At 33.6% G+C, this 20,272-nt stretch overlaps 1 protein-coding gene across 3 annotated transcripts in view; it reads right to left on the reverse strand.

Annotated features, from left to right (window-relative positions):
* The window catches only part of COG6 (component of oligomeric golgi complex 6), an 88,706-nt gene that overhangs the window by 66,101 nt on the left and 2,333 nt on the right, over window positions 1-20,272 (reverse strand). For 2 of the 3 annotated variants that reach the window (XM_036114603.2, XM_078070418.1), the window contains exons 2-7: window positions 19,502-19,645; window positions 15,123-15,194; window positions 10,131-10,189; window positions 4,394-4,505; window positions 2,660-2,742; window positions 2,223-2,293 (exon numbers count right to left, since the gene is read on the reverse strand). In XM_036114603.2, the coding sequence (XP_035970496.2) occupies window positions 2,223-2,293; window positions 2,660-2,742; window positions 4,394-4,505; window positions 10,131-10,189; window positions 15,123-15,194; window positions 19,502-19,645 (541 nt within the window). The remainder of the gene's footprint in view (window positions 1-2,222; window positions 2,294-2,659; window positions 2,743-4,393; window positions 4,506-10,130; window positions 10,190-15,122; window positions 15,195-19,501; window positions 19,646-20,272) is intronic. The other variant, XM_078070419.1, reaches the window with a different exon arrangement.

The following is a 20,272-nucleotide window of genomic DNA, read 5'->3' on the forward strand; positions in this document are numbered from 1 at the left end:
CTTCACTTAGAATAATAATTCCCTCTAGGTCTATCAATGTTGTCACAAATGGTAAGATTTCAGTTGCTTTTATGGCTGAGTAATAGCTGATTGTATATATATACATATATATACGTATATATATACATATATATACGTATATATACACCACATCTTCTTTATCCATTCAGTTGACCCTGGGTTGTTTCCATATCTTGGCTATTGTAAATAATGCTGCAATAAACATAAGGGTGTATATATCTTCCTGAATTACTCTTTTCATTTTCTTGGGGTAAGTATAATCTAGTAGTGGAATCACTGGATCATATGGTATTTGCTTGTAATTTTCTGAGGAACCTCTATACTGTTTCCCACAATGGTTGCACCAATTTACATTCCCATGAATACTGCACGAGGGTTCCTTTTTCTCCACATCCTCACCAACACTTGTTATTTCTTATCTTTGTGATATTAGTCATTCTGACTAGTGTGATATCTCATTGTGATTTTGATTTGCACTTCCCTGATGATTAGTGATGTTGAGTATCTTTTCATGTGCTTGTTGGGTCATCTGTAGGTTTTCTTTGGAAAAATGTCTATTTAGTTCCTTTGCCCATTTTTTAATCAAATTGTTTTTCTGGTGTTGAGTTGCATGAGTTCTTTATATATTTTGGATATCAATCCCTTATCAGATATATCATTTGAAAATATCTATCCCATTCAGTAGGTTGTCTTTTTGTTTTGTTGATGGTTTCCTTTGCAGAAATTAGGTATCTTAAGATGACTCCAAAGTCCTTAGGAGTCAGAAGGCCATAGTTTAGAACCACTATGTTAGGTGTTGTGGAAGCACAAAAAAATGTGAGGGAATGTCCTTGCCTTTGAGAAAGTAGAAATCTAACTGGAGAGGCTAAGATATACATATATGAAAAGTTAAGTATAATGTACCGAATGTCAAATATTTCCAGCAGTTAGAGTTTAGAGATGGGAAAAGTCACTGTGATTTAATGTAGTCATGGAGAGTTCCAGAAAGATGCAGAACCTAAGTTCAGTCTAGTATAGGTATTACTAGTTAACTGTTTGTACTCCTAACTCCTTCCAACAGTCAGTTGGTAATACCTATTAAAATGTCATGTACTTTTGGGCGCCTGGGTGGCTCAGTTGTTAAGCGTCTGCCTTCGGCTCAGGTCATGATCCCAGGGTCCTGGGATTGAGCCCCGCATCAGGCTCCCTGCTCAGCGGGAAGCCTGCTTCTCCCTCACTTCTATCCTATCCTGTCTTAACTGTCTTAACTTGGGTTTTAACAGGCAATTCTGTGAACAGATTACTGAAACATTTTAAAACAAAACTAAGAATAAACCACTTGTGGCAGGCAAAATAATGGCCCTCCAAAGATCTCTAATTCCTGGAACCTGTGAATATGTTATAGTACATAGCAAAAGGGACTTTACAGACAAAATTAAGGTGACAGATCTTAAAACAGGAAAATGTTCCCAGATTACCCAAGCAAGTCCAATGACATAGGTCTTAAAAGTAGAAGAGGCTGGCAAAAGAGTCAGTCAGAGATATGATATGGACAAAGAGGCAGGAGAGATTAAAGTGAGAGACTGACTCAATCCATTATTGCTGGCTCTAAAGACAGAGGAAGAGGCCATAAGCCAAAGAATGTAGGAAGCCTCTAAAACTGGGAAAAGCCCTCAGTGACAGCCCGCAAGGAAACTCACACCTCAGTCCGTCCTACAGACTCAAGTTACTAAATTATGCCAACAAACTAAATGAGCAAGGAAACGGATTTTTCTTAGAGCCTCCAGAAATGAAAGCAGCCCTACCAACATTATTTGTGGTGACACCATGTCTGATTTCTGACCTACAGAACTATAAGATAATAAATTTGTGTTGTCCAAAGTCATTAAGTTTGTGGTGATTTGTTAAAGCAGCAAGAGAAAAATCAATTCACCATGTATAAAACAGTTATTTAAATAATAAAAAATGTCTAATCAACTCTAAGATAATGTAGGGCAGAAATACTGACTTTATTTTTTTATTATCATCCTTAATCATACAGAGCTTCAATGATAGAAGATGCTCATGATACAAACACAGTATGTTCAAAAGTAAAGTTCATTTTTCTTTTTAAAAATACTTTTTGATTACTAAGATCAAAATATGATAACAAAGGTCAGGTGAAATAACCAAATTGAAAACTAATATTCATGCATCTAGACCGTATGAAAGAAATCACTTACTTTGAGCCCACCGATAAAGCCTTTCATAAGCTGTTTCTTGAAGCAAGGCCATCTGTTCCATAATTTCTAAACTAAGAAAATTAAAGATTTATTTTAATTTAAAGTTTTAGACAATAGCTACACCTAAGAATTTAATTGTTTTAATTACAGAGTGATCTGGTTACAACATATTAACTTTTTATCATTTTATGGAATGATTTTTCAATAATTTTTTTATGACTTAATAAATGTCAAATTTTAATACCATCACTTAGATTGGCAAGTGTTGTTTTACTCTGTAAGTATCAGGGCTAACTCCCTCCTTATCCAAAGATACATAAAGATTAAATTCCTATTTCACAAAATGTCATTATTTCAAAAAGGACCTCGGATGCCTTTAAAATTTTAGAAATATACAAGGAAATGATTTGAAATAAACTGAAAAGGCTACTACTCACCCTGCTGTTTGTTGGTTTGTACGCAAGAGAACTTTGACATCGTTATGAATCCGTTTTACTCTTCCCAATGCCTTGAAAAAATCCTTTAAAATTAAGAATGCAACTTTAAAATGTCCATGTTTTCAGGTGAAATTGCATTACTCTAAATTGAAATATCACTACAAGGGAAAAACAAATCCTTTCACTTACTCTAATGAAGGCTTCCTAAAACTGACCTCAACTTTCTCTAAATTTTTAGAGAAAGTGTAACAGATATTTATTTACATTTTAAAACATACATTAATTCAATGTCTGCTAGTACCAAATAGTATGCTAGTTGCCGGGAACACAAAATTTATAAAGACAAAAATCCCTGTCCTCAAGAAATATATAGTCTAGTGAGAGAGAATGCAAACCTAAAGATGACTACATAAAGAAAAACATGCTACGTATTACACACCTTATGACTTAATTAACCATAGCTTTGTTATCACTGAAGATGATGTTTTACATATCTTTTATATACCTGTTCCTGCCCCCTAATCCAAGAGTAGAATGTAAAGTTGGAGGTATAAAAGCTGCTCATAAATATACAGGAACTGACTGATGCTGAACTTCAAGATTTTTTTTTTCCTTTAGAAAAAGGCACTGAAGCCTTAGTTTCCAGTCACAATGTTCCAATCATGAAAATAATGAATTAGTTATTTTTCTTTGATGAGTGAAATTAAAAAAAAAAAAAAAAACTCTTCTAATACCGTTTACTATTTCTGCTAAGTGGAGGAAAGGTAAGATGTCAAATATTTCAAATGTGCAAAGTTCCACAAACTATAAAGGGCAATAACCACCAATAAGTAATGTACAAACCAATTCTCTACCTACTTAACTCCTTACTCCCAGATGACTGATTCCACTCTAGCCTAGCAGTAAGAAAAGAGTGACATCTATCAAGAGCAGCTCAGCGAGCCCCTCCCCCTTCTGAGAACTTGTCCTGTTCTCAACCCTTGAACGATGACAACGGGCTTAGGTTTATAGCTTTTCCCAGTGAGAAGACTGCAAAATTCCTTTTTGGAGAAAGTGAATGTCTTCAGGAAAAACAAAGAAACAAAACTTTAACTGGTTGTTTAGCATTTTGAGGGGCTTTAGAGTTTTGTGTCAGTTTGGAAAGAAGGGCATAGATTCAGAAATTAATTAGATGAAAAGAGAAGGAATTTCAAATTCCAGGAAAGACAAGAAGAAACATGTATTCATTGTAATGCCATGGTAATGAAAAGAGAAAATGTCATGTAACTGTACTGTAAGATAGGAAGGAAAGACAACATGTATGTGTGTAAGAGGAGGGTAAGAGACTAAAATCTCCTATTTCATGATAGGAAATCAATAGATAATAGGTAACATAGATAACCAAAGCCTTTTTTTTTTTTTTTTTAAATCAACAGATCCAGGATGCAGAATTTAGAAAAGAAGCAATTAACAAGGTTGAAAATGGTTGACAAAGGACTTAGAGATGAGGAGGAGTAGGTTTTCTTTATAAATCTGATACTCTTTGATTTCTTAAAAAAAAAGTTTAGATATTGCTTTGAATAAACAAGCAAAAAAGCCAAATTAAGGTAATTTAAGATGCATCTTAGTTTCTAAACTTAAAATACATTTTTAAATCAAACTTTTAAGATGGTAAAATAAAGCCTTAAAAAAAGTGATTTCTCTGCAAATCAGTATCTGCTATGCTTTAAATGATTGTAACAATGAACAAGATACCTCAGTAATAGGTCCTTCTCTAGTGCCTCGGAGGAGACCCATTTCATCAGAAGTCAGCTGGAACTTGGATAAGAAGGCATCTGCGACTTGTGCTCTTATTTCTAATCTTTGACTATAATTTTAAAAAAGCAATAAAAAGTCACGCATGCTGTGAATTTGCATCGCCTAAAACAAGTTATATCTCTGACATAATAATTTCTTAAAACAAGTGTGAAAGATTCTCAACATCTTTGAAAACCTCATTTCTGCCTCAAACATTAGAAGCTCATCAGGCATGTAGTTAATAAAATTAGCTGAACTTGTTCTACCTCAGATACCTGCAGACAGTAAAAGTAGTTAATCATTATGCAAAAGAAGAAATAAGTTCACAAATGGTCCCTGCACAACAAATTCTCAGCCATTTACATGTACTTGAACTGTTCATCTTGTAGTAACAAGGTTATCTTACAGGAGAGAAATATGCCCATCTTCAACTAATTTCTTCTTAGTCAATAAAAATCCTAAGCTTCTGAAGTTTTCACATGAAGTACACGGCAACCAAAAATCAGGTCTACTATTTTTTACTTCAGGTTAGAAACAGAAGTCAAGAACTCATTTACCAATTCTTCATAAATCCATAAAAGCACTTCACTTTTGTCTTCCCCACTTTTTCTGCATGATACGGTAATAAAAAAGCCTTTTAAATTACATTATCTGGATGCAACCTCTCTAGACTAGGTTGACAATTAAGAAAAGGCATGCTTGGGCACCTGGGTGGCTCAGTTGGTTAAGCAGCTGCCTTCGGCTCAGGTCATGATCCCAGAGTCCCGAGATCAAGTCCCTCATCAGGCTCCCTGCTCAGTGGGGAATCTGCTTCTCCCTCTGACCCTACCCTCTCTTGTGTGCTCTCTCTCTCACTCTCTCTCTCAAATAAATAAAGTAAAATCTTAAAAAAAAAAAAAGACACGCTCTCCTCTGGAATGTGGTCTGCAAGGACCTGAAGGACTGAGTCGAGTCACCATCTAAAAGCAAGTTAGGACTACAAACTACCTGAATGAATTTCAACATTCCTGGCTTCTCTATCTTAGATTTAAAGATATATAAATAAAATTGGGTTTCACTAGCAGTATTCACAAGGCAGTAATATTCCACAATTTAATAATATTCAAATGAGAGTGAACAAAATAAACATGAACATTTTATGTATAGAGAGTACAATGCATCTGCCGTGTTTGTTTTGTTAGTGTGGTGGGGTTGTGAGGTTTTAAATTCAGTCAAATGCTCTGAAGTAGTATAGCAAGTTAGAAAGTAAAAGTCCTCTAGGTGGCAGTAACATTCTGTTTATCTCAAATAATGTAAATCACCCAATGAAATCTACATTAGATAAATGGCATATGTCCTTAATCATCTTATTATGGATATCAGAAAGTTACCTTAACAGGTTTTGTTTTATACTCTTAAAGCTCCAATCATTAACATACAGGATTTAAAGTAATTATAAGAATTCATAAAATTCCTTCAGATTATACAGATCAATCATTTTGACTAAAACCTTTTTGATGCTTCTTTTGGATCTACCTTTAGAGTCAATTTATTAGGCACAAAGGAAATAAATTTCTTTAGTTTATAATTTACTTTTGTTTTAATTAAAGCTAGTATTACCTATCTTGATATTACTTCTTAATCATTAAATTTCATTCCAAATAATATTGTTGACTATTCTAAAAAAAAAAAAAAAAAATCCATGAAATAAAGACTTTGAACCAGAGGCTCTATATCTACAAAAGATTTGGTCCAAAAATATGTTGAACAATGGCCATACTGCTAAAACAAGGGTTTGGTATCTCAAGATGAGAACTTTTTTTAAAGTAGTGATGAAATAAATTCTAATATATTTTTTAAATCATATTACTCTTTAGTTACCATATATATTCTTCCCAGGTAAAACTGCAAAACCATTCTGATAGAAAGTTACTGTTAGATAGTCCATAGGAGCATCTGTGCAATCCAGTAACATTAAGGGGGAACCTACGATGCGTAAGAGCCCTAAGTCAAGGTCTGGTGTGACAAAAGATACATATGAAACAGACTTCATCATCATCTTACATCACAGGTGAAATATGGTATCTTTGGGAGAGCTTTTAATATTTAAATAAAACCATATGAAATAAATGTTCATATAAAACATAAATGGCTATTATAAATTACAACTTCTTTGAGATGTGTTCATGTAATCACTGCATATAAATAAATATAGCAAATACATACTGTGAAATAACATGCAGCAGATAAATATAATGTAGATCTGTATATATTAACATAAAGTGATCTACAAGGCATTTTATAGGTGCAAAAAGCAAGTCTCCAAAAAATATGTAGAGCAACACACATTTTTTTTTAAATACATATAATACACCCATCAATGAATTTTCAGGACATGTATCCATATATTACCTAAGTATTTAAAATAAACTGATTAATCCTTCTAATGATTCTTTCAAGCATTCCCAGAACATGATTTATTCATCTTATGGTGCTTCTTTTTTCTTCCTGAAAATATACCTCTATCATATTTTAACTCTACCTTTCAGACTCACTCCTACCAAATAATTTCAAAATAATAAGAAAAAGACTTTAAAAACAGGCAAAATATATAAAACAAAAAAGATTAGGAAATATAAATGGCATGACAAAATGAAAAAATACTGATTCATCAACATTCAATAAAATGTAAATTAGAATTATGATGCTATTGTTCATCTATAAAATCGGCAGTTTTTAATGACAATACCTACTACTGACAAAGGAGACAGTCTCATATATTGGTGATAGAAGTGTAAATTTGTATAACCTTTTTAGAGAGGAATTTACACAATATACGTCAAAAGTCAGGATATTTTAAAAAGTTTCTACCATTTGGGGCACCTGGGTGGCTCAGTGGATTAAAAGCATCTAACTCTTGATTTCTGCTCAGGTCATGATCTTAGGGTCCTGGGATTGAGCCCCACATGATCAGGCTCCAAGTTCAGTGGAGAATCCACTTGGGATTCTCTATCTCCCTCTCCCTCTGCCCCTGCCCTCTGCATGCTCATGAGCACTCTCTCTCTCTCAATACATAAATCTTTAAAAAAATTAAAAAGTTCCTACCATTTGATTCATTAATTACAATTCTAAGAGTATTTCCTAACGAAATAATTTGAAATGCACATAATGACTTAAAAACATCTGTCAAGCCATTATTTTTAGTAATGGAAATAATATTAGTATTCAATAATTTAAGAATGTTTAACATACATGTTGGTTCATTCACAAGATGAAATATTACCAGTAAAGTACATGTTTTTTCTAAATAAAAGACACAGAAAAATGAACATAAAATATTAGGTGAACAAAGTAAAATGGAACTACATACATATACTCATGCTGGGAAGAAATATGCCAAAATGTTAATAGTGGCTATGTCTGTGTAGTGAAGGTATATCTGATCTTCTTTTTCTTTCTCTAAATTTTATATATATAAACGAGACGAAGAAGAAAAGACGTCTATACTCTCCTGCCTGAACACATATGCTTCTGCAATATATTTTATATGTAAGTTTGTGCAAAATAAAGTTTTATATTTTTTTACAAACTTCAAAACCTGAATTAGTTTATAACAAATAACAGAATTAAAATAAAATTAGAACTATTAAAAAATAAAATAGTAAGAAAGGATGAGAAAGTAAGTAACAGCTGAGGAAAGCTATTCTAATTAAATTAGGCACAAAATAGGGGCGCCTGGTGGCTCAGTTGGTTAAGCGTCTGCCTTCGGCTCAGGTCATGATCCCAGGGTCCTGGGATCGAGCCCCGCATCGGGCTTCCTGCTCGGCGGGGGGCCTGCTTCTCCCCCTCCCTCTGCTTCTCCCCCTGCTCATATTCTCTCTCTCTCTCTCTCTGTATCCCTGTGTCTCAAATGAATAAATAAAAAAAACCTTAAAAAAAAAAAATTAGGCACAAAATAGCCTAAACTAGTTCCTACCCACCAAAGCCAATGTAGAAACAAGATGTGCTGATAGGTTTATCTCATAAAGGCTTCAGAGGAGGATGGAAGGGTAATGTTCCTTGACGGATGTCAGGCAGTGTGTTCAGCACCTAGGCATATCATCCAATCATCACAACCACCCCGGGACACAGATGTTAGTCCCTTTTTTCAGATGTGAAAACTGAGGCTGAAGGTTAAGAAGTAACTTCTACAAAATTAAAAACCTAATAAACTCTTACTCAAGATTTAGATTAGAATTCAGGGTTTTATCTTCAAAGCTTACCTTCTTTCCACTTTAACAAACTACACCTCAAAAAGAAACAAACATTCATCACAGACTATTTTTCTGAGTCCAGAAAGAAATCTGGTTGCTGGGCCTTCGCAAGAGACAAGAAAATCTATAATAGTGACTTCAATAGTATTAAAAAATATAGAAGTATATTTATGTGGATATCATTTCCTGATTATCACTGAAATCCACCCTCTATCAACTAAATAGCATAAAGAAATATTAGCTGCAGTTCTGTGAAGACAATGGAACTTTGCCTATTAGAACATCAGCTGTCACGATGACTGACCTTCTTCTAACCCAGTTGGGAAAATATTCATATCCTTTATATATGTCTCAGTAAGAATGTCATGTTATCCAAATAAGCCCACAGAATTTCTATTTCTAAAGCTAATCGCTTGTTTAACAAGGTTTCTTGCTAAAAAGAAAAGGTAATATTTAAAAATGGAGAAACAACTCCCGGCCAGCTCCCAGGAATCTGTTATAATTTCTACTATGTAATTTTCCTAAAATACTTTCTGCAAATGTTCACTTGGCACATCATATCTACAGCTCTTGGGATACTAAAATGTCAGAAATTTTCACTCCCAAAAGCATACCAGGCCAAAACGTTTTCATCAGCTTACTAAAATTATAAACATGAACAACCCTGCCTAGTTTTGAAAATATACAGATAGAAACACAATATTCTAATGTTGCCTCCTCTAGACATTAATTAGGGTCCCATATATGGTATAAGCTCCAATACAATGCTTCTTTTTCAGTTTTTATTTTATGTTCCTTTCCTGACATTAGATTAGTTGCATTCCATACTCATTTACTCAAAAATTATTTATTGAATCTACAATATATTAGGCACTGGAGACACAAAAAGCAGGTAAGAAACTGTCATTGTTCTCAACAAGCTCACAGTTTAGTAGGAATAGAGACAATCAAACCAACAACTAATTATAAAAGACTGTAATACACAGTAAAATACATGAATCCATATTCTACTCACCTTCATTAACCCATTTATTCAGTGAACAAATATTAACATACCTATCTATAAACTACCACAAGAAAAATTTATACAGTGAACTCTTAATTATATCAGAGAGGATTAATCATAGCTAAAAAAATAAGAGACAATGAGTGTGGAAAAAAATAAAATTACTAAAACTCTAAATCTACATTTTAAAAAGCAATCTTTTTAATTCCACAGCAAACAATACACAACACTGTCAACTACAAGAATGAATAATCCCTCAACCCCAGTATCAAGTTTGATACTCCTAAATTATCGTTTATGCTTATTTCCTCTTGGATAAGAGCTTAGAATCTTATATGCTGTATGAATTTTGAATCATCTTTTTTATTATCTTAACTCTGATTTGGAGTTACCTATAATTTTCTTTCCACTTAATCTCCAAATTAATGAAGAGGTAACTAAACAAAGTAAAACTTACCTTTCAGCTTGAAGCTTAGTGGTTTTTACTATTAAATCTTGCGTCTGTTCCTTTGCTGCCTAAAATTATAAACATATCTAACATCAGTACATTTCAATATTTTTATACTTCAGAAAACTAATAGTATCACTTACTGAAGTTCAAACTTACAGTGTGCGAGATCCAGAACTCAAAAGTTTAATAAAAAAGGCCAAAAAATAAATAAAATATAAACCAATAAATAAAAATTTAAAAGGCCAAATAGCTGACACAGATGTTTAAAGGCTCATACACTACCTTTACTAAGAGGAACCCACTCAGAGTTCTCAATAGACACATAATGCTAAGGCTTACAAGGAGAAAGGTATCAGGGTGCTAAGGAATTTAACAGTTCATGATGTTTTTAGTGAAACAGAAGTACTGGAAAAGAAGGCTAAGAATGAAAAACGTGAATTCTGTTATGCACATGTGACTTGAGATACCATGAGACCTCTAAATGGAGTTGTAAGGTAAGTCACTGAAATGCTAGTGTGGAACTCAACAGAAATGCCCAAGATGGAGATAAGCATTTGAGAGTTGGAATATACAAATTACTCCTCATATAGGGTTTTGGGGATGATCAGAGACAGCCATATCTAAAGGACAAGTTCCTGGCCAAGTTTTATATTAAGCAATCCTTCCTCCCCCAAGCCAGAGCTAAGAGGATCGGGAATGAAAACTTGATGAAAAGCTATTCTATCCTAAGATTAGGCAAATATTTTAAAGTGGACTGAAACAAAATTTGGACAAATGTAGCTACTTAGATTCTCAAAGAACTAAACATAAGGCAGTTAGAAAAGAGAGGAGAAACAAGTGGATGTACGGCAGCTGGAGACATGGGGTCCATGCCCTGAAAGGACACAGAGTGAGTTAGAATTATGTATAAATAAAGCCACTAGTAAGTGGAAATTACAGTTGAAGTATTTTAACTATGTGGGTCCACTTACACAAGAACTATAGTTCTGTAAATCTCTTTTCTCTTCCTTATGATTTTCTTAGTAACATTTTCTTGTCTCTAGCTTACTTTATTGTTAGAATACAGTATATAATACAAATAACATATAAAATATGTGTTAATGGCTGTTTATGTTAACAGCTTCTGGTCAACAGCAGGCTATTAGTAGTTAAGTTTTGGGGAGTCAAAAGTTATATGCAGATTTTTTGCCTGTGTGGGGGTCAACGCCCCTAACCTCTGGCATTGTTCAAGTGTCAACTGTATAAAGTAGTTACACAAACACATACAGTGGAACATCAGTCTGTTAAAGATAGGATACCAGAGCAAATATGTTAAGATATGGGTCATTTTCATGCTGGAACACTACAATAAAGAGCCAAGCTTCTGCTGCAAATGTTTCTAGAGCTGCATTAGATCTAGACAAAAATCCCTAGCCCACCGCAACTTCTGGGTTCTTAGAGGCCTAATCCTCCTACAGTCTTTCAGATTGTCAATGAAATTTTCTACCTCATTGCTTCATATGGGCATCCCAACAATAAGAATCCCAATCCCATCTCCAGTTGAGTCTGTGTTCCTTGCAACCAAATTATGTGCCTAGCAAATAGTAAATATTTTAAGAAAATAGATTTGAATCTAGGTAATTCAGCAGATCAATAACTTTTAAGGAATGGAGTCGAACACAATGGCTCCCATGGTACTATTCTAAAATTACTACTCTTTAAATCTACTAATTTCTTCAAATTCTTCCTTATCTTTCCTAATGTTGCTTTGCTTTCAAGATCCACTGCCATTTATTGTTGCCTAATATAATTGTTTAAAATATTCCCTCAATTCTAAAATATATTTATATTTTAATATTTGTGAAAAAAGAATGCTTCACAAAATCAATATCAAAAAATGCTTACTAGCTTCTTTTTTTAGTCTCAGTCATTATTAAATTGAAGGTATATCTTACAAAAAACACCATCTATTAATCGCTGAAATATGATACTTGATTACAATGGTATACAATAAGAATTATGCATATTTCCTGACTCTTCATTTATAAATTGTGGTAATGATTCCAAAATAATGTTTAACAATACCAGTGAAGATCATTATCCTAAAACAATTTCCAATTTATCTTAAATGTTAAGGATAATTATTTCTCATTAAATAATAAACACAGGCCTCTAAATGTAATTTATCCAAGCAAATTCACAAAGGGATAAACCACAGCATATAACAATTACTGATTACATTTCTTTTTTTTTTCTTAACATATATTGCATTATTTGTTTCAGAGGTACAGATCTGAGATTCAACAGTCTTGCACAATTCACAGCGCTTACCAGAGCACATACCCTCCCCAGTGTCTATCACCCAGTCACCCCATCCCTCCCACCCCACCCCCCACTCCAGCAACCCTGTTTGTTTCCTGAGATTAAGAATTCCTCATAACTGATTACATTTCTAAAAGTATCTTGTAATAATCATTTCTAAAATGTCCTAAATCCAAAGTATTTTGAAAAATATGAGCTAATTTAATTAGTCCTGTGTACAACATCCTAAAATGAAAAAATAATACTTTTTTCTATGAATGAATAAATTAAAAACATTATTCTAGAGTTGATAGTCTGAGTGGGTACTATTAAAATTCCAACAACACTACATGCAAATAAATCAGTGCCAATGGATGAACAAAACTTTCAAAATCACAGATCTAATCCCTAATCTGAGAATCAAAATTGAATGTAAACAACAAGTAGTATAAAATATTTTTAAATATTCAGTTTATTTTTTTATTTTTTTTTTTATTTTTTATTTTTAAAGATTTTATTTATTCATTTGAGAGAGAGAGAATGAGAGAGAGCACATGAGAGGGGGGAGGGTCAGAGGGAGAAGCAGACTCCCTGCCGAGCAGGGAGCCTGATGTGGGACTCGATCCAGGGACTCCAGGATCATGACCTGAGCTGAAGGCAGTCGCTTAACCAACTGAGCCACCCAGGCACCCCTAAATATTCAGTTTAAAAAGCTATGAGAGAATCTTTTGCAAGTGATGAAAATGTACATCTTCATTATGGTAGCTGTTTCATGGGTATAGAATTGTCAAAATGCACTGATTTGTACACATCAAATGGATGCAGTTTATTACTGTAAATCAATTTTTCCTCAATAAAATTGATATAAAAAAAGAAAGAAGGGCTCACGCCATTATAAGGAAAAAATAGGACTGGTGGGTGCAAAGAAAATACAAAGGACAAAACCAAAGAGGATGTTTTGTGGTTTAAAATACTTATAATCTGTTTTGAAAATAGCATGAAGAATAAAAATACTTTGATCTTTTCACATCTACAAATAGCTATGATAAAAGGATAAAAATACAATTAAAGATAAAAATTAGAAAACAAGAGATGCTGCCCCCTAAAACAGGAACTTAAGTAATCCCACAATACCAAATATAAAAATAATACTACAAAAGAAACACAAGTGTATATAATACAGAAAACCTTATAGAGTGTAATTTGAGAAAAGGCATTAAATCATGGAAGCCAGAAGATGAGAAAAGGAAATAAAGAGAAAGTTAGAGAAACAGAATAGTCATATAAAATTACTAAGCAACAAAAGTAATATTGCAAAAAATGTAAAATGACAATAATTAGCAAAGATTTTATGACTATTTAAGTAATATGTAATTCATAAGGACCTAAGGTTGAACAATAGATATGCCAGTACTGAAATTTAGTTAAGACTAGGAAAGCTAAAATCTTAGAGAAACAGGATACTGGTTCTAGAGATAGATCATGCAAGTAGCTTAGGACTGATCTGTGGAATATGCATAGATTAATGATTCTTCCTAGAATCACTGTAGCTGTCAATAGTTCCAGGAGAATCTTAAAGGTATAAGTTTTAAATAAAAATGTGAAGGTATTAAACATAATCATGACTGACTCTTAAGAGGAACCCTATTCTATTCACTATTCCAAAATTATATAAATGGGGGTAATTAGGTTAAATCTTAACTCTGTAATCAAACTAGAAGTTTCAAACTACTTTACTTTACTTTTATTTTTTTTTTTAATTTTATTATGTTATGTTAGTCACCATACAACCTATCATTGGTTTTTGATGTGGTGATCCACGATCCATTGTTTTCATATAACACCCAGTGCTCCACGCAGTACGTGCCCTCCTTAATACCCATCACCAGGCTAACCAATCCCCCCTCCCCCCTCCCCTCTAAAACCCTGTTTGTTTCTCAGAGTCCATAGTCTCTCATGGTTCATCTCTCCCTCTAAATCCCAGCCCCCCATGTTTCCCTTCCTTCTCCTAATGTCCTCCATGCTATTCCTTATGTTCCACAAATAAGTGAAACCATATGATAATTGACTTTCTCTGCTTGACTTATTTCACTTAGCATAATCTCCCCCAGTCCCATCCATGTTGATGTAAAAGTTGGGTATTCATCCTTTCTGATGGCTGAGTAATATTCCATTGTATATATGGACCACATCTTCTTTATCCATTCATCTGTTGAAGGGCACCTCGGCTCTTTCCACAGTTTGGCTATTGCAGACATTGCTGCTATCAAACTACTTTAATAAACAGATGTAGAATTATAGATATTTTCCTGAGATTTTTTTTTTTTTTTGTGGGGAGGCTGAGCACAAAACATAACTAAGCTGGGTCTTTGTTAGGCATAGCTTTAGTCTGGACTTATTCCTAAGACTTTCTACTAAGGCACTAATTCCTGCTAGATTGGGGATATTATGAGATTGAGAGGTTTATCAAAATTCTATACAGTTAGCTCTACACTGACTAGATCAAAATATAAAGGCATCTGGAGTTAACTAAACATTATCAGTAAACCATCACCCAAAATACGCATTTATAGTTAAAAAAAAGCATAATATTTATACTTGCATTTCCTATAGGACATGATATATTAGCTATCCATACATCTTGTAGATCTAGCTAACAATTTTTGAAAGCTTACTTTGAGCCAGGAACTACACTAAAATCCAACCATTACACAGTACCTGTAGGCGACTTGTCATATCTTGACAACAATTGCTCATTGCTTGAACATCTTCATTTATGCTTTCAAGTTCCTGAAAAGGAAAAAAAGTAACAGCAAGCATTACATATATTGTTAAAGAAATTCTTTTCTCTTAGCCAAATCCTTATTTTCATCTCATGAATTTTTTTTTTTTTTTTTGCCCAAGCATGACAAAAGATCCCATATTTAAGATTGGAAAAATTAAAAAGAATAACATCTAGTGTTAGAAAAGATATAAAGAAATTAGTAAATGCTTTTTGAAGAGGGTGACAATAGGAAATGGCAAATGCTTTAAGAATATTAATATCTCTTCATTCAGGTATACTAACACTAAGATTTATCCTAAGGAATGAATCAGGTAAGTGTGCAACAATATATGTAAGAAGATCAACACAGAGTGGCCTAAAACAAAAGGAAAATGTGAAACATTTCCAACCACACAATGGGAATCTGTGCATATATTAACAATGACTATATACATGTATGTGTGTACATATATATATGTTTATATATATAGGCATAAAAGATGTCTATATATGATTTTTAAAAAGTATTATGAAACAATACATATCATACCTCCCATTTTAAAAAAAGTACATATATATATATATATATATACACACACACACACACACACATACAGAAGAACACAAGAAAAGCAAGGCAATAAAACGCTGACAAAAGTTATTTCTGGGTGATAGGATAATAAGCAATTGCTCTGGCTTCTGATCTTATCTAACTTTTCTATAGTGAATTATTTGTAACTTTTAATTAATAAAAACAAGCAAATATAAAAACCCAATAAACTAAAAATTGTGCCTCCTCTACGTTGTGGAAAGTCATCACACAGTAGATCATGTCACAAAGCTGGCAATCTTCTCAGTAACATTCTCTCCCTGTGTACTTCCTCCTCTAGCCCCCTCCAGGTACATGGGAATGTAACTGGTCATTAAGTCCTATCATTTATACCCTTACTGCATGTATCTTATCCATTTCTTTTTTTTTTTTTTTTTTAAAGATTTTATTTATTTATTTAATTGACAGAGAGAGAGAGAGAGACAGCGAGAGAGAGAACACAAGCAGGGGGAGTGGGAGAGGGAGAAGCAGGCTTCCGGCCGAGCAGGGAGCCCGATGCGGGGCTCGATCCCAGGACCCTGGGATCATGACCTGAGCTGAAGGCAGTCGCTTAACCAACTGAGCCACCCAGGCACCCTATCCATTTCTTTTTTACTACTCTAACAACTACTACTTTAGTTCAGGTCAATTGGTATCTCTTATGTGAACTGATAAAAAAAAAAAAGTTTTCCAACAGGTCTCCCAGGCTCTACACTTTTTACCAAACCATCCTCTCCAGTCCTTATTGAATCAATGAAAAATATTATATGAAAAAATGACATCACAAAATCATATTTAGCTTTATACTGCACTACTACCCTTTTTTTCCCCAATTCAATTTGGTGTCACACAACAGAAAGACACACAAGGAAGTTTCAGTGGTAGACAGCAGACAATCCCTTTCAACAGAATACCCAGGCCTTCAAATAGAAGCATGACCGGCTTATGAAGGAATGAGCCAATCAGAGGGCAAGAGATAAGAAAGCTGCCCAGTGAGGCTATAAACAAAGTGTGAGGATAAACCAGTTAGAAAACCACTTATCAGAATATGAGCATAAATCTAAGTTCTAGAAGTAAGATTTTTCTCCCTTCTTTCTATGAAGTACTTTGAATTATAAATATCATAGCACCAATATTTTCAAATGTTACTCACCATACTTAACAACAAATAGCATATAAATCAAATCATTAAATGAAGTCCTAAATTGCTTTGAGGTGAACAGTAAAAAAAAAAAGAAAAGCATGATTTCAAAATATCAATATTAGCAATAGCAGAAACCTAAGTAAACTAATCTCACTATTCCCTTAAATCTCACTGTGTAATCTAATACGAATAGCACTATGACATTATCAGCCAGCTAGGTCAAGAATAACTACTCCTAATATTTACTTTAGCCATAATAATATACCAAATGGACCTGATTTGTCAGGTCCATGTATATGGAATAATATAAATTACATCTCTGAATATCTGACTTCAATGCAGAGTTTTGATGACTGTAATTCAATGGCCTGTATATTACGTATAAAGTCTTTATTTGAACTTAGGGCAAATTGTCTTCCCCTGCCCCCCAATTAAATAAAATTGTAGGCTGGGAAATACAACTGGTGTATGATAAACTTTTTAAAAACTTTTTATTGTGGAAAATTTTCAAAAATATCCAAAAGTTGAGATAATATGAATGCCAATATACATATCACCCAGCTTCGACCATTCTTGTTTCATCTATTTCTCTACCCACTTTCTACTTCTCCCCCATTCCTTTCTCCCTCCCTCACAAACTGAATTATTTTCTGTTCATGATATTTTATCATTTCATTCATAAACATCAGTATATGCTTCTAAGAAGATTCAAAAAACATAATGCCATTTTCACATCTAAATATTTAACAATAATCTCTTAATATCAAATATCTAGTCAGTGTTCCAATCTCCCCAGCTGTCCCAATTTTTAAATAATTATTGCAAGTCAGGAACCAACTAAGATTCACAAATTGCAACTTGCTGCAATTTTTCATTTCTTTTTTTAATCTATACAGTCTCACTTCCCCCTACTTCTCTTTTTCTTTTTCTTACAATTTATTTGTTGAAGAAACCAGCTCATTTGTCTCTACAGTTCCCTACATTCTATATTTGCTGACTACATATTTGTGGTGTTAACATATTTCTCTGACCCCAGTATTTCCTATAAACAGGCAGTTAGATCTAGAAGCTTTATTATATTCTGGTTCAATTTTCTGGCAAGAATTTTTCATAGGTGGTGTTGTATACCCTTATTAGGAGGGACAGATACGGCGTTAGCAGCTTTTTGTGAGGTTAGCAGCTTTTTGTGAGGTTAGCTGCTAGTGATGACCAACAGCTAGACCAGTGGTGCTCAACCAGGGCAATTTTGTCCCCCGATGGGGCATTTGGCAGTGTTTGTAGACATTCTTGGGTGAACAACTGAAGAAGAAGTGGTACTACTGGTATTTAGTGGATAGAAGCCCTGGATGCTGTTCAACATCCTAAACACAGAGGATAGTCCCCACTTGTCTGACCCAAAATGTAAAATAGTGCCAAGTTGAGAAACCTTGAACTAGATCCATAAATTTAACAGTGGTGGCAAAATCTTCTCATCTTCTATCATTCCTTCTTCATTTATTAGAATAAAGCTATAAAGAGAAGCCTCCCCTCAACAACTGTATGTAAATGGAACAAAAGACAGGATAAATGCTTGACTCTTTCCTTTTATTTAGCAGTTTTCAAAATAAGTTAGATCCCTTATATCCACGAAATATAACCAACGAGGGTTCTGTTCGGTTTTTAGATCAGTATGAATTTGTGGGTTTAAACATGTTTGATATGTTTTAGTCCACTGAGTTATTCTTATTGATGCTCTAATCATCCTATCTCTGGACAAGAGAAGCCTCATCTAGTTAGCTCCGAAGTTCTTCTGTCACTTTCCCAAGGGTCTCAGATAGCTTCCCTGCTTTCTGATATTTGTAAGATTGTTCCTTTCAGTGGGAAACGGTATTTAGGACCACAATCTGGATGTGCTCATGGATACCCTTTCTATTCTTACAAACACTACCAAACTGTCCTTCCAACCTTCCAGATTTTTAGCCTCAGTCAATGAAATCTTTCTAAACTATTAAATATCATCTGTTTATTAATTAGTCACTGAAACTATATATAACACTTTCATACAACTCATACAGAATATGTGATATTAATAAAATTAACAACATATTGCAAAAGTAAAATATAATAACATAATAAAATTCATTTTTACCCTACAGTGAGTAGTCTGCTCACTCAAGTATGATAAATTATTACTTATGCCAGAAGTAACTGATATTAATCTGAAAATTTCCTAATTTATGATGTGCTAAAGTAACTCAATCCTAATTAATCTTCAATGGAGAAGTGATTATCCAAAGGAGGTTTATTCAGTGAGGAAAAATTTCCACTGGAAAATCATTTAAAGAAATGTTTTTTCTTGTTTTTGTTGTTACAAAAGCAAAAATTTCTAAGAGAATATCCTAGAACAAATGTTACAACTTTCTAAGAAGCAGCATTAGTGGAGGTCACAGATTCCAAAATCACACTAATTGAAGGACCTGATGCTTCTGGAGTAAGTAGTTTTCTATTTGAACATGGTATGTGAACAGCAAACATATCAACCCAATTCATAAAAATACTTAGCACAGAGTTAGGCATACAATAAGTTCTCAATAAATGTTCAATGAAAAGAATTTACATACTTCCTTCACCTCCTTGAAAATGCTGACAAATTCTTCATTGATGGCCAAACTTCTGCGTTCAATATCTCCACGTAAATTTCTTCGAGTCCGTAAACTGTTTTCAACAAAAAAGGTTGAAAGTGCCTTGAGAGCTTCCAACATCTCCTACACAATTGATAATAGAAGACAATTACTGGGGCCAATTTTCAAATGTTTTCTTAATCTCAAGCCAAATTTTAATGAAATTATTTTCAAATGTTTCCATTAAATAAGCAAAAAATACCAGGTGATCTTCACATTACTGAATAGTAAACTTATTTCCAAAACACTGTTAAGGATCTACTTACTTTTATATTGCGGCATGTATACATGTATATACATCACTGCAAAATAGTTTGTAATTTTAAAGACCGCAAATACCCTTAATGTCCGTCTAAAGTGAACTGGTTAAAGAAATTATGATATATCCATTTTAACAAAGATGAAAATTCTTTATGTACTTATATAATACAAACTTCAAGATACAGTAAGTGAAATAGCAAGGTACACAAACAGTTGTAATACCAACTGTTAAAAAAGAAAAAGGACTATATACATGCATACTTCCTGATGAATGTGTAAACTATCTCTGGAAGGATATATATAAGAAAGAAGTACCACCTGTAGCCTCCAGGCTAGGAACTGAGTAACTGGGAGCAGAACTTAGAGGAAGGCCTCTCTGAGGTGACTTTTGAACTGAGGCCTAAGTAATAGGAAAGGCATCCATGGGGACAAAGCAGTTCACAGGCAGAA

The sequence above is a fragment of the Halichoerus grypus genome, chromosome 4 (genome assembly GCF_964656455.1).
Source record: "Halichoerus grypus chromosome 4, mHalGry1.hap1.1, whole genome shotgun sequence".
Lineage (NCBI taxonomy): Eukaryota > Metazoa > Chordata > Mammalia > Carnivora > Phocidae > Halichoerus > Halichoerus grypus.